Source organism: Mytilus edulis, chromosome 5, assembly GCF_963676685.1.
Source record: "Mytilus edulis chromosome 5, xbMytEdul2.2, whole genome shotgun sequence".
Classification (NCBI taxonomy): Eukaryota; Metazoa; Mollusca; class Bivalvia; order Mytilida; family Mytilidae; genus Mytilus; species Mytilus edulis.
The window spans coordinates 34,276,364-34,291,538 of record NC_092348.1 but is presented as its reverse complement, the minus strand read 5'-3'; the positions used below and the strand labels follow the sequence as shown (position 1 = coordinate 34,291,538).

The 15,175-nt window shown below is 32.6% G+C and overlaps 2 protein-coding genes across 3 annotated transcripts; both read left to right on the top strand.

Annotated features, from left to right (window-relative positions):
* Positions 1 to 1,693: 1,693 nt before the first annotated feature.
* Positions 1,694 to 14,934, top strand: LOC139523510 (uncharacterized). 2 transcript variants are annotated; one of them, XM_071317577.1, is made up of 7 exons: positions 1,778 to 1,887; positions 2,824 to 2,934; positions 5,576 to 5,928; positions 8,268 to 8,440; positions 9,332 to 9,545; positions 13,961 to 14,179; positions 14,830 to 14,934. In XM_071317577.1, exons 2-7 carry the CDS (start codon positions 2,918 to 2,920, stop codon positions 14,883 to 14,885), a joined length of 1,032 nt encoding a protein of 343 aa, XP_071173678.1. In that variant the 5' UTR covers positions 1,778 to 1,887; positions 2,824 to 2,917; the 3' UTR covers positions 14,886 to 14,934. The 2 variants fall into 2 exon arrangements, with proteins under 2 accessions (XP_071173677.1, XP_071173678.1); XM_071317576.1 differs by lacking the exon at positions 2,824 to 2,934 and having other exon boundaries at positions 1,694 to 1,887.
* On the top strand, positions 11,136 to 12,424 carry LOC139523511 (uncharacterized). The gene is made up of 2 exons (XM_071317578.1): positions 11,136 to 11,761; positions 12,077 to 12,424. Exons 1-2 carry the CDS (start codon positions 11,510 to 11,512, stop codon positions 12,323 to 12,325), a joined length of 501 nt encoding a protein of 166 aa, XP_071173679.1. The 5' UTR covers positions 11,136 to 11,509; the 3' UTR covers positions 12,326 to 12,424.
* Positions 14,935 to 15,175: the final 241 nt, after the last annotated feature.

The following is a 15,175-nucleotide window of genomic DNA, read 5'->3' as shown; positions in this document are numbered from 1 at the left end:
TCTAAAATGTTTTGTGTATTTCCAAACTCCCCTACTATGCCCATATCTATACAGACGTTTGAGTTTTTAATAAATATATAAATCTTTGTATAACAGACTTATTAAGAGGAATGTAGTTGAGATACTGTTGTCAGGTCATAAAAGTTTGCATATTTTGGCTTTAATATTGATTCACTTATAGGGTCTTTGCATCGGACAACACATTTATTTAAAAACCAGTTGTTGACATGACACGGGTTATGTTCTCCTCATATATTTTTTTATGGTATAATACTAAACCCCTGGCGGGAGGGATTGTGCCTGATATTCATATGATGCAGACATAATCATTCAAGCTGTTTAATTGAGGTCTGAAGCTGGCATGTCAGTAACTGTTAGTAGTCTATTGTTATTTATATATTATTGTCCTTTTGTTTTATTTTCTTTTGTTACGTCTTCTAACATCAAACTCGGACTTCTCATGAATTAAATTTAACTGTGCGTATTGTTATGCGTTTACTTTTCTACATTAGCTAAAGGATTAAGGGAGGGTTTAGGACTCAAAAACATGTTTTACCCAGCTGCGTTTTTGCGCCTGTCCCAAGTCAGGAGCCTCTCACCGCTGTTAGTCTTGTGTGATTTTTTAATTTAAGTTTCTTGTGTACATAATTCGGAGTTTAGTATGACGTTCGTTATCACTGAACTAGTATATATATTTATTTAGGAGCCAGCTGAAGGACGCCTCCGGGTACGGGAGTTTCTCGCTGCATTGAAGACATATTGGTCACCTCCTGCCGTCGTCTGTTCTTTGGTCGGGTTGTTGTCTCTTTGACACATTCCCAATTTCCATTCTCAATCTTATAATCAAAGATTTGGTTTTGAAGTTTGGTTGTACCTGTAGAAAAATATTTCAAACGGTATAGCACATCCTCATTTTTACTGAAATATTGTTAACCGTGCACGGAAATTTAGAAATGATCATTGAAAACTTATCGCTCCCTTCAATAAACTTATTATCAAAGGTTACCAATTCAACACTGTAATAAGATCATTGAATACTGTTTGTATTGGTATAAATATTTTTTTTGTTGTCAGTAAATTAAAAGCCAATCTAAATATTTCTAGTATGTTATATACATATACACATGCATGGATCTATATTCTGTCGATACCTGTAACTTGGCATTGCTCAAGGTCATGTTTTTCTCTGACTGTTTATGGCGTCCTTATACTAAATCCATTGGATGTTGGGTGTGTTTTTTTATTTAAATAAGGCCGTTAGTTTTCTCGTTTGAATCGTTTAACATTGTCATATCGGGACCTTTTGCAGCTGACTATGCGGTAAATGCTTTGTTCATTGTTGAAGGCCGAATGGTGACCTATAGTTTTTAATGTCTGTGGCATTTTGGTCTCTTGCATTGTGGATAGTTGCCTCATTGGCAATCATACCACATCTTCCTTTTTATATGTTAGGAATTTTTAAATTAAGGTACTTTGGTACAAATTGCGTATAACTATTCCTAAATCATCTCATAGATACATACATAATTGATTAGAAAGTGTTATTTGCAGTTGTAAACCTGATGTCAAACTCAATATCCCATCGTTATTTTTAAGGTGATGTGGAAATTTTTCAAAAATTTAATATAGTGGTATGATACAATTCTAACAATTATAAACAAAGAGTATAAAAATGGACCGATTCGAGTAAAACAAACACGACCCAGCATAACACTATGCCTACTGTGAATAATTAAAAAACAATTTTCTGAAAGTCTTAACTTCTGCGCAATTAATTATTTAAATCAAGGTTAACCTACAGAAATTATCCGTTTGTGAAAGAATTTAAACATGACATACATTTGTACCGTACAAAATGGCAGGAACGGAGAATAATGTCGAACAAATGTAGGTGGAATATCATTATTTTGTTAAAATCATAATTAACAATGATTTTTTTTTAATTTTATAATCTAATTTTATAGTTTCGTCAAAGTTTGATATAAGTTACATTAAGTCTTTTAATAAATGACATTTTGATTGGAACCCTTGTCCTTGTTACTAATTCTCCTTCTTGAAACTGAGCAGGGTTTGTCCTGACATCAGTGTGTATGCACTCAGATAGTCAAAGGGTGGTTTTTGTATTTGGTATTCTAAGCCTTACAATACATTTATAACACTGATCATATAAGACATATATAACATTAAGTCAGTCGTCAACTGTGTCCACGATTTTTTTATAAAATTCTATTGGTCTTTTACGAGGGTTGTCCGTAAAGTTTGAGGAAGATCTCAATAATATATTGTTTACCCTTCCGAAATAAAGAAAGAAAGTGTGTAACTAATTTCATGATTTTCATCGGGTGCAATCATTCTGTATAGAAATTCAAGCCACCATTTTTTTAATAAATTGATTTGACAATTCAATACTTTTTGTTAAATGTTCTGCTAAAAGGAGTCGCGGTACCCATCAAGCACATTCTCAATTCATATTTAAATCATTTGATAAAATGTGGTGAGCTGTAGTCTTAGAAATGATCAGAAATTTCACATTTGTCTGCAACTTCTCGAACTGTTAGTCGCCGGTCACTGTTGATAACGTTATGAATTTCATCTTCAATCGCATCTGATTCCATGAAAGATGGCCTAACTGCCCGCTTATCGTCTTCCAGCTTGTTTCTTCCGTTCCAAACCTTTTGTGCCAGTTGGATACCAATGTAGGACTAACATTGCTATGTTTTGCAGGCTGTTTGTGTGTTCAATACTGTTGGCGTTTTTCCGATGTCAATACAAACTCTTTAATCGCTCGCTGCTACACCTTTTCCGTAAATTTCATTTTTTCAGGAATGCCGATTCTCCATGCAATACTTCAAATCGAGATTTCTCCGCCATTTGGAAATTTTGACCATTCGAATTTAGCAGGTTTAACGTCATAACTATGGTCGACGTTACAATGTAAGTTTTATGTATTTGTTGGCATATTTTGAAACTGAAGGATGTACTTAGGTGATCTAAGGTAAAATTCAATAAATTATGAAATCAAAATTGATACTTTAAACTGGAAGAGTATTAGTTGAGGATAAAAAATAAGCTAAAAAAAATATAGGTCATGGAGCTACTTTTCAAGATATTTGATTTATAAAATATGGCAGGAAAAGGCTGCCTCGGTCTTTCACCCTAAATTTGTATCGGTAGGTGTTATGGGGCAAAATATTATACCTTGCATGGTATGAAAAAACACCAAGGATTCCGAACATTTCACACTTATTCAAAAACCTTAGTACATCCTTTAAATAACCAAAATATAAAAAAAACAGCCTGCATGTTATATGATATTTTCGCCATGCTCCGGGTCCCTATTGCTTATACTTATACGATGTAAGTGTTATTATTTCACATTTAAAATTGGAAAAGTACTTATATAACCGAACTAGGATGTTGTTCAGGATTACAAATATGCAAAACTACTATTCCTGAAATGCAATTTTTACGCAGACTTCAGCTTTTCCACGAACTTTACGGACAACCCTCGTATAACGTTTTGTACTAGATTTGTCAGAAATCTTGTTGACCGTTTGTTTCAGTTAGATTGATACCGTTTGTGTTATTAAAAGGGGAGTGTGCAGAAATGGTTCTGTCTTGTTCTGCAGATAATGTAACGTGAATCATTGATATTTAAAAAAAATCTTTTCCAAAAGAAATAAACTACATACCGTTTATTTTGAATATATTTAATTTGAATTCATTTGAATGTTGGTAATACGATCCATGTTAGCTCATTGGTCCGTTGAATAAATTCGTTCTTAAATTTCTTTCAATATATGACCGTTGTAATTTAATCGAAAAGTGTATTGTAATTTTAAGGTTTGGATATTTCCCATTTATTTCATTTTTGAATTCAATGAACTAAACGTTGATGTACTCATCGATAACATAGTTCGTTGGAAAATGATTCATTTATTAGATGTGGGCTAAATTCAGCACCAACGAGTTCTTTCAAGCTAAAACCAATATTTTGGTTTTTTATATAAGTTGTTATTTTTTGTATCGTTTTAATCTAATGAGTCAAACCGACATATTTTTTATCCAGCCATGATGGGTCTTTCTGATTACTCCGGATTGTCAGATGGTCACAGATACTGAATTGGTGTAATGTATTTGAACTGATTATCACTGAGTATATTTGGAAGTGTTTCGATCATTAACTGCCATCTTTTAAATCTTAATGTATTGTTTAACATAAAAAAAAAAACCGCTTTATTACGCAGGTCAATATACGACTAATGCTAAATACAAACCTCAAAAAGGGTACATATAATAACCTTCGATGTTCACTACATCAAAATATTCGATAAACAAGCTGTCAAGGATATATGATGAATGATTAATAAATTGATTTTTTTACGGGAAAAAAATAAAAAAATATGTATTAAAAATGCAAACATAGCTGATTTACTTGTTGAATCACTGTTATGTTCATATGTGCTTATTGCTGTATGTTTATTTTTCTAAATTGGCTAAAAGTATAGGGGAAGGGTTGAGATCTGTAAAAAGCATTTTTAACCCCCTGCATTTTTGCGCCTGACAAAAGTAAGAAGCCTCTGATCATTGTTAGTCTTGTAAGATTTTTAGTTCATTTAAATATTTCAGAGTTTAGTATGACGTCCCTTATCATTGAAATGGCACCCCTTTTTGTTTAGCGGTCAGCTAAGGCACGTCCCCGGGTGTGGGATTTTCCCGCTGTATTGAAGACCCATTGGTTTTCTGCTTTTTGGTCGGGTTGTTGTGTCTTTGACACACTCCTCATTTTCATTCTTAATTTTATTTATTAAACAACAATTAAGGTGAATTTTATTTACAATTAATAGTTTTTTGCTCAAAAATCAAACTGTATAAGAAGATGCGTTTTGATTGTTGATAGGACCACTCATCACCAGTGAGAAAATCAATAAACAAAAGTGCACTTACTTGAGCTTGTTGTCTTGAAATGTTGTCAAGGAATCAAACGAAAATAATATTTGACTAGATTAACAAATGTTCTAGGTTACAGCATCAATGATGCTTTGCATTACAATTTGTTCTTATGTTGTACAGTAACAATTCATGTCCCAGGTTAGGGATTGATCTCCGCCCATAAACACTTTTTAACCCTGCATCATTCCTTATGTGACTGTCCCAAGTTAGAACCTGGTATTCATTTTTCGTTGGCTGTTGTCTGAAATATTTGCTATTGTTTTTTTGTTTGTCATTTACTGGGCAGTGTTTTTTTTCTCGTTTGAAAATTGTTGAATTGTTTTACATTATGTTATTGGGCCTTTTGCAATATATGATTATCTGCTCATTGTTGAAGTCTATACTATGATTTCATGTAAGGACTTAATAAACATTATTTCAATTCTTGTTGATCATTTGGCTGTCTCATTCTCTTTATTTGTTTGATAAAAGTAGGACCCAGATATTGAAAAAGAAATGCCTTACCTTTTTTTATATGTTTTTGGATGAAACATACGACAGCCAGATTGAAACTGTTATTCTGATTGATTATTTTTCAAATCAAAATCTTTGAAACACAGGGTTTTACACTTATTTCTTTTAGCAAACAAATACAAGTAATAGTTACTGCTGAAGAATCATTACAATACAGCTTAACGGATAAGAAAGTGAAATATGCAAATTATACACTAAAAGTATATGATACGTGTAATACTGATGATAAGAAACAGAAGAAAGACGGAGGGAATCAAGACACGAAAAAAACGAATGTAATATGGAATGAGTTGACTGAGACTAAAGGAGAGGAAATCATAGAATGTACAAACACAGAAGACAATGAAAAATTTCCCGGTCTTATTCTAGCTGTTGTAGGAGATTGTGACAGTTATGTACCTAGGCCATGGAATACTACAGCATTTACGACTGGACTATTGAACACTGTACATGGAGTGAACAGTAAGATTTTATTTTGATAGAAAACTTTCGCACCCAGTTTGAATTAAAGATTCTAACTTCAAGCTTTGTTTACAAAGATCTGTCCGCTAGCGCTCTATTCTACTTTCTATTTGAAAGACCTTTCAGAATACTCAGATTTTGTCGCCTTCAAACATTTAGAAGCATCAATTTTATTTGCTGGTATAAAAATTCCCAGAACATAAAATGTCAAAGTGTTTTCATATCATTGTAGGCATATAAGTATACTGGGTCTGTATATACACCAGATTGTGGTTTCGCTGAATTATTTTTTTACTTTTAATCAGACATTTAAAATACTTAAAAAACGTTTAATAATCATTAAAGGGCAAATAAATGTCCTCTTTCCTTGATGGTACTGAATGTTAGAACTCACCCGCGGTTTTGTGAATTAAAGTATCTACGCCTTCATACTTTTAGTTTCAGGGAGGTTTGGCATGCCACAAAACCAGGTTCAACCAACCATTTATTCCTTTAAAAATGTCCTGTACCAAGTCAGGAATATGACCATTGTTATATTATAGTTCGTTTTTGTGTGTGTTACATTTTAACGTTGTGTTTCCGTTGTGTCGTTTGTTTTCTCTTATTTTTGAGTGTGAATTCAAATTACTATAAGACGTGTCACGGTACTTATCTATCCCAAATTCATGTATTTGGTTGGATGTTATATTTGTTATATTTGTTATTCTCATAGGATTTTGTCTAATGCTTAGTCCGTTTCTGTGTGTGTTACATTTTAATGTGTCGTTGTTCTCCTCTTATATTTAATGCGTTTCCCTCTGTTTTAGTTTGTTACGCCGATTTTGTTTTTTGTCCATGGATTTATGAGTTTTGAACAGCGGTATACTACTGTTGCCTTTATATATCTCATAATAAAGTCATGCTGATGCAAATATGGGCAATTGTCTCTGCTTTCAAAAATCTTTATTTTTGAACCCGTCCTGGTTTTCTTACTACACCTCTTAATTCTTATTTTGTATAAAAATTGTTTTTATATTTTGCCAATTTTTTTTTTTTTCAGTTTTTTTTTTTTAGTGATTGTGTTTCCCTTGGTTTTAGTTTGTAGCCGGATTTATGACTTTTGAACAGCGGTATACTACTGATACCTTTATTTATGGGGAATATAAACTTTCTGGTAGTTATAAGATCTGTTAAACCTGGCTGAGAAACTGAATAGTTAAACGTTCACATTAATTCTGTACTGATTTTATGTCCTCCTTTACACCATACGCCATGGTATAAAAATTAGCATAGATTGATGTGTCGTTTTCATGTCATGTCGGTTATTGTCAAATATTATATACTGTATTTTATCTTACCTCCTATAGATTTATGGGGATATGTTTGATTAACCGACTGCACGTGGTGACTATATTTTTTGTTTTGGTAAAGGGTGCCATAAAAACATGTTAGTTAGTTACCATATATATGGTTAGCAGCCATATGGGGTTAGTAAGGAGTTACTTTCAAACAGACGAAGAAACTGATAATGAACGAAGAAAAACCATTCATATTTTTTTTAAAGCTAAAACGTTGTTGATTCCAGCTTCGCTTTCATCCCATATAGAATTTGCTGACCCCTTATGTCGTATAAGGTCACGTACAGACCATGTAACTAATAATATATATAAAGCAGGACAAGAAAATGTTGGTAAAATACGAATATGAACACTGATGTGTACTTGACCGAAACACTGAGCCGTATTTTAACGTGTCATTTCGTAACACCATAGAGAAGACATGTCACCCTACCCCGTCACATTATCCTCCGAGTGGAATAATATTGACCCTTTCAATATTTCTGAATACAGTGTACCTTGGTTAGCAATTACGCGTCAAATGGCTTTTTTTTTTAATCGAAATCATAACCTCAAGCGCTGGAGTCGATTATCACTGAGGCAATTATTTGAGGATTAAAAGTATCATATTTCGATAGTCCATATCAAAATTGCCTATTTGTTAACCACGACGCATTTTTTGCGCCTGTCCGAAGCCAGGAGCCTCTGGCCTTTGTTAGTTTTGTAATGTTTTTTAAATTTTAGTTTCTTGTGTATAATTTGTAGTTTAGTATGGTGTCATTATTACGGAACTAGTATATACATTTATTTAGGGGCCAGCTGAAGGACGACTCCGGCTGCGGGAATTTCTCGCTGCAATGAAGACCTATTGCATGGAGACCTTCTGCTGTTGTTTGTTATAGGGTCGGGTTGTTGTCTCTTTGACACATTCCCCATTTCCATTCTCATTTTTATCTTAAGAAAAAATAAAGGAGGGGAGTTTTCTTTATCGTATGCATATTGTAAACATGTATTATTTCATAGAAAGCTGGATATTCTATCGAGGAAAGAATAGTGGAGTCAGTTCTTACATAAATAAAGCATTTAAGAAAGAAACTAGCAACAGTAAGAAAGATAAGACCAACACTACTCCACTTAATGAAACTGATTCAACAATTCTCATTGCTGTTCAACCAAAGAAAAATGACAAAATAAAGGTAAGTGAATCATATGTTTATTTTTTTAATATTCTTTAATTCTTTAATACTTAAAATTTTCGAGAAAAAGTAATTAAGAAATACGATGTGTCTAATGCGTTTTAATGTCAACAAACCACTAAATACCATTACAAATCCTTTCTTCCTCGCTGTCATTTACAACAATACCCTCTTTAAAAATAATCACAATAATAACTCGGCAACAATAGTAAAGTATCTCATTTAACAAAAACAAATCGACAAAATCAATAGTAAATTATTGTCGGTGTCAATACTTATTGAGACTATTTAAAAAAAACAATGATCTTTAACTTTAAAGAAAAATGTATGCCCCACCTACGATAGTAGAGGGGCATTATGTTCCGTGCCTCCGTTCGTCCGTTCGTTCGTCCCACTTCAGGGTAAAGTTTTTGGTCAAGGTAGTTTTTGATGAAGTTGAAGTCCAGTCCACTTGAAACTTAGTACACATGTTCCCCATGATATGATCTTTCGAATTTTTATTCCAAATTAAAGTTTTGACCCCAATTTCACGGTCTACTGAACATGGAAAATTATAGTGCAAGTGGGGCATCCATGTACTATGGACACATTCTTGTTTTTACTGTTTTATTAGAAATATACACGTAAATACAAGTCATAATGTACTAGTTCAATATTTATCTGTATAATTGCAATATATTAGCTTGTAATTTTGAAAATTAAAAATTGTTAATCCTAGCTGCATATCGATATTAGACATAACATCCTTAGTCTGTTACTATTTCTAAAACAAAAATAGCTATTTTCCGCATTAAAAATATCGAGAACGCCCGTCCTCTTTCACCATAAAAAGTATACTTTTAGAAGTCTATATTTTTTTTTCTCTTGTTCATAATACCATTTTCATTGCAGAAACTATTGAAGGCAGGAAAACTTAATCCACATAAGGTATTTCAATTAAACATGGAACCTGAAAAAGAAAAAGAAAAATGCGAATTAGTTAAAAAGAAAGAAGAATACAAGTGGTTTAACACGTACATTGCTACACTTTTAGCAGATATTTCAGAAAGATGGACTCCTTTGCTAGATATTTTATTCGTAGATGAGGACCAACATGATAGTCAAGGTTGTTATTTACAGTAACATACGAAGTAACTTCTCTTGTCTATATCCACCGCTGGTTCTGATATCTACTATCTGTTACTATTTCATTATCATTTGTATAACGTAAAGGAAAAGAATTAAGTAACATGGACTTTGCATTCGTAATGTATATTTTGAAGCTCTTGCTTAAGACTCTTTTTTTTTTAATTTGGCAGGAAATTCAGTCGAAAACTCGCAATAAGTTTTGACATGTCAATAAGTTTTTGCCAATTTATTAATTTGTCATTTTTTTCATGTTTTTAAATATAATGAATATATGATTCCTGAAGATTCAGTATTAAACTAGTATCAACTGTTTTTACGCCTTCTTTCTTAACATAACTTATTCCGCTTCACTTTTGTTTGCGAAAGGATTGATGGTTCAGTGCCATTGGGGCTGATGATTTTATAATACTACACTAACTAGTTTTCTTATAAAATAAAAGTCCGTCTGTCTGTTCTACATAAGTTTTATGTTGTTTTTAAAGTTTAGATTGTCTCAACTGATTTCCGTTAAGTTTTATGCACAGTCATAGATATTTATTCGCATAGCAAAAACATTTATATTGAGAGTTCCAGACACTATATTAGTTGACAGTTTTTCCACTAATTCCACATGTTTTCAAGTAGTAGTATACTCGTAGTAGCCCACCATGCATTGTAGCTCATTGACCCGATTGGTCAGTTATTCAAGGCCATATTGGCCTTGTGTTTGGGAAATTACTATGCAAATATATTCTGACGTCAGGAAATCTAGAGTTCTCGACCTGTTTAATGGATTGGTCAAAAACACAGGTAAAAAAAAATCGCGTTACACGTAAATAAACATTTACATGTGCAAGTACATATGTAGGCGAAAACATATGGTAAGAAAACCAACAACTTCAATATAAAATTTAATTAAACAAACATCTCTCTTGATAGAGAAACAACACCCCACCGGTCATTAACATGTAAAAACAGAGAAACCACGCCAACCGGTCATTAACATGTAAAAACATAGAAACCACGCCCCACCGGTCATGCTTTTAACATGTAAATGTTCGTTAACGACCGTTTTTCCGCTTCGTTTTTTCCTGTTAATGACCGATAGAAATTATCACTGAAGAATAAAGAATTTCATGTGGTCCCTTGTCATCCAATAAGAGAAGCTAATTCTTAACCGATATGACATAACTGTAATACTTATCAATAAACTGTGACATATCAGGAAAAGGTGCATTTTCGACTGATTTTTATTATTCAAACTGATTTAACTTGAAAACGAGCTCTTTTTTTAAACGACATTTGGTTTGATTAGGTACAATGTATAAAAATTATTTGTACTAATTTTCATGAAAAAGTCAACAATGCAACTTTTTAAATTTGAGAAATATTCAGCCAAAAATTACGTTTTTTTCTAACCTCACGAACATTTGAAAAAATATAGGTTATTTTTTTAAAAAAATGCCAAACTTTAAAGGATACTTATATTGGAATAGCTTGTGTTTATCTTTTAAATCAACAATACATGTAGTTATGAAATATATAAAAGTTCTTGAAATATCCAGTGAAATCTTGAAGATTTTCTTTTTGTCTGCTGCGGCGATTCCTCTGTGGTTGTTATGTGTGACGTCATAAATCTATTTTTTTTTATATTGACCATCAATATACATGTAAATAAAAAACATAGCGTCAATATACTTTAGAAATAGAAACAAGGCTACGGATACGTAAAATAAGTTATAGTTATTGAACAAGCAAGTCAGTATATGGGATTTAACAATATGCACAGCTCGAGTGACCCTGTTTAACCCGAAAGACGAAGGAATTCGGGTTATTGGGTCATCTCGTGCTGTGCAAATTAAATTCCATATACCGATTTGATTGGTCAATAACTGTTTTAACACATGACGTCAACAGTTTTCCCGCATAAATCACATCACATCCGACCAACAAGAAGCTGATATGGATGGATTTCATCATGAATTATCGGAGGACGATATGATTTTATCACAAGTATTAGAAACATTGGGGAATGAAATGGAACTGAGAAATGTACATATAGAGGACTTTTTTGGAGAGTTTCCTAATAATGTGATGGATGAGAATGCATCTGGAGATTTAATCGACACCTCAGCTGTTTCATTTGACCTAGGACTAGACTTAAATCTATGGTTGCAAGTTCCTTCGGAAAACGGAAAGATAAAAAACGTCAAGGTACGTCTTTGTTTTAGAATTATCTGCCACGCGCAGACCCATTATTGCATAATTTGAGGTGCGGACCCATAGACGGACCTACGGGATGGGGTCCCGGATCCCTCTTTTGTGGGAAAATTTGGTTAATTATATAGGAAATCCTTTTAGGTCAGTTAGCCCTCCCCCTTTAATAAAAAGTTCTGGATCCGCTACTTGAACCTTAGATATAATCATTTGCGGAAACTTCCGACTAGATTTATCGTTTAATTGTTTTCATCCGGAATATTCATGAAATATTTGCCATGTGTTAAATTATGTGATATTATCTTATTTCAGGATGAAAAACCTAAAGAACAGGGACAAGGAATCGAATCAAGGTTTGCAGAAATGACAGACAGTGAAATTGATACACTTATTGAAGATGCTGAGAACAAAAGCACAAAGAAAGCCACAAAATGGGCAGTAAATGTCTATGAACACTGGAAGAATTCTAAAATTGGTAGTGGTTTAATTATACCAAACCTGAAGAATTTGTCTGTTCAAGATGAAAAAATTAACATCAGATGTGTATGGTATAAATGTTAAACAAGCCGATCCGATTTCAGTTGAACAGGAAGAAATATTGTGGGACAAGTCTGTGTTTGGTAATCATTCATCCGAAAGTCTATTGCATACTGGGTTTTTTTTTACAACTGTAAATATTTTGGTCTACGTGGTCGTGACGAACACCGTTATCTGCAAATTTCACAAATACAGTTAGAAGAAGATGATAACGGAAACTATATTGAATTCCGGGGTAAGGATAATAAAACGTATATCATACTCCATCGCTATATTGCACCGAAATCTGTCAGACAATATTTAGAGAAGATACTTGAATCTTATCAGATTTATATGAATACAATATGTGAAATTGATAAATCTGTTAGCAGTCCTTTTTATCGTAGCCCTGTTTTATCGGATGGTTCTGTTAAGTTTGACCACATACTGGGTGCTAATAGATTAGGGTCACTCACGAAAACAATATGCCAAAAGGGAGAACTAAAGGGGAATTTTAGTAACCACTCTGGAAAAAGAACACTTGCAACTAGATTGTACCAAGCAGGAGTCAGTCAGCAGAATGGATAGAACAGGTCACAGGAGTGAAAAGACTGTTCGTACCTTAAAACGACCTGCGGATTCTATGCTAGAAGATGTCTCTTACATTTTGAATCCTTCTAATAAGCAGATAACACTTGAGGATCCCAAACCATTAACCAAGTCGGATACTCGTGCAATCCTACCTGAACAAGTTAATATTGAAAATACAGAAAATGCATTTAATGTTTCAAAACCAGAAGGAAAATATCGGGGACTATCAAGTAACAGCTCTTTTCAAAACTGCGTGTTCAATTTTGTAACGAAGATGTGAACCTCACAGATCTTTTTTTTTTCAATTGTTGACACTGAATCGTTATTTTAAGTTGTTTTAAAGCCGTACATAGAAATGTATGAAAAAGCGTTTTTTTATAGTTTTCACTGTGTCAGGTTGTGACACTGATAACTTTTAACTTACATATCAAGACTATAATAGGAAGATGTCAATGATTATTTATTTTCATTTTTTTTTAATGACAATTATTTTATATTAATGGAAAAATAATTTTAGTATTATAACAACCTGTGTTCTTTATCTTATTTAGATTTTTATTTTGTTGATTGTAATGCTACTACATTTGTTTTGTATGTTTTCTATTCTGATGTTTATCAAGTGACTGATTTGTATGTCCTAGTATAGATACATGTATCCACTTGATATTTCTTACAAAATGGAGAAAAACAAATATCTGTAGTAGCAATGGAATCAAGAAACGTAAACTACTGTACAAAAAACATCTGTCAAGGACGTGAAGTACACGTGACCTGTGCAATAAATGAAGTAGTTAATGCACACCTGACCCGTGCATTATCCAGATTATGCCACAGTAAGATCAAAGGGATTTTACCTCTGCCATGTGTTAACATTTGAAACACGTCATTGTCATCGTAATATCCAATGAAAATAGTAAAATGCTACACCATATGTAATATTACAGAATATAGATGTATGGTATTTTTGCTAAATATTTATTTAGCAATTAACAACACAAGAAGGAACATTAGCGTTACTATTGAAGCACTAATGGACATTGTTCATAATTATTAGTGCAACAAAATAGTTTATGTACTCTTAATTTTTAGAATATTGGTACTGGATTGGTTTAACTAATGTTCAGGAAGGTGATTTCAGATGGACATACGACCAATCAGAACTATCTTTTAAAAACTTTCAGAGTGGCTTCCCAAAAACTGGCTCAGCTGGATATAAGAGTAACTGTGTTTACTTCCATCCTAATAGGGGTCAGTGGATTGATACTAATTGCAATTCAAAGACTGCCTATGTATGTGAAAGTAATTTTTGTAAGTAGCATGTGTCTTATCTAATGGATGAAAGAGAGTGTTGAAATCTTTTTAAAAAAGTCAAACCAATACACCAAATCTTTAATGAAATAAATGAGATAATGTCGAAATTTAAAAGAACCTAGTGAATGAAGAAGATAAATCTTAACAACACTAAAATACAATACAAACATTTAAAAAAGATGTGGAATCCTGTCTAAAAAGATAAATCATGAAAAATACTGAACTCCGAGGAAACTTAAAAATGGAAAGTCCCTAATAAAAAGCCAAAATCAAAAGCTCAAACACATCAAACGAATGGATTAGAACTGTAATATTCTTGACTTGATACAGACATTTTCGTATGTAGAAAATGGTTGATTAAACCGGGTTTAATAAATGTCATTTTGAGAGCTCTTCACTAAGACGTTGCCGTAATCCATGTATTACTAGTTTGAATAGATTCATTATACACATATCAAACTCAATAGTTTTAAATCTTAACATAACTTTAAAAATTATATATTTTGTCAAATATGTCAATGTTGATTAAATCCTCAGACTGTTATTTATCACCAAGTCTTGGTAACAAAACATTTTGAAAGAATGAAAGAATTTTAGCCTTTTGTGTAATAACATTTGCTACAGATCCGATCTACTTTTCATTTCAGGCTTCTTAAATAAAAGAGGAACAACAAAAGGAAACAGACTCATACGATCATGCTAAATTGAGCACTTCAAAGTTATTAGATTAAAATTGTTTCTGTAATTCATAAGATTTAATTTGTGTTTCACTAATTGACATATGAAAAGAGTTGGTATTGCTTTGTTTCATAAAAAAAGAATGGCCAACGTCGATACAAGTTTCTTGTCTAAAGTGAGGGATAATTCTTAATTTGTAAAATATCGTACTGATTCAAACAAAAAATTCTCTGAAGCTGACATTATCATGATATTGGTTTCATGATTGACAAAATATTTTTTTACGTTTGAAAGACGTGTTTTTCAACAAACTAT

Bases quoted from the DNA above. Each gene is read 5' to 3' on its own strand.
- LOC139523510 (XM_071317576.1), top strand. From the start codon at position 1,856: ATGGCAGGAACGGAGAATAATGTCGAACAAAT. The intron at 1,888-5,575 runs GTAGGTGGAATA...TATTTCTTTTAG, and splicing joins GAGAATAATGTCGAACAAAT to CAAACAAATACAAGTAATAG. The intron at 9,546-13,960 runs GTTGTTATTTAC...CTTAATTTTTAG, and splicing joins GGACCAACATGATAGTCAAG to AATATTGGTACTGGATTGGT.
- LOC139523511 (XM_071317578.1), top strand. From the start codon at position 11,510: ATGGATGGATTTCATCATGAATTATCGGAGGACGATATGATTTTATCA. The intron at 11,762-12,076 runs GTACGTCTTTGT...ATCTTATTTCAG, and splicing joins GAAAGATAAAAAACGTCAAG to GATGAAAAACCTAAAGAACA.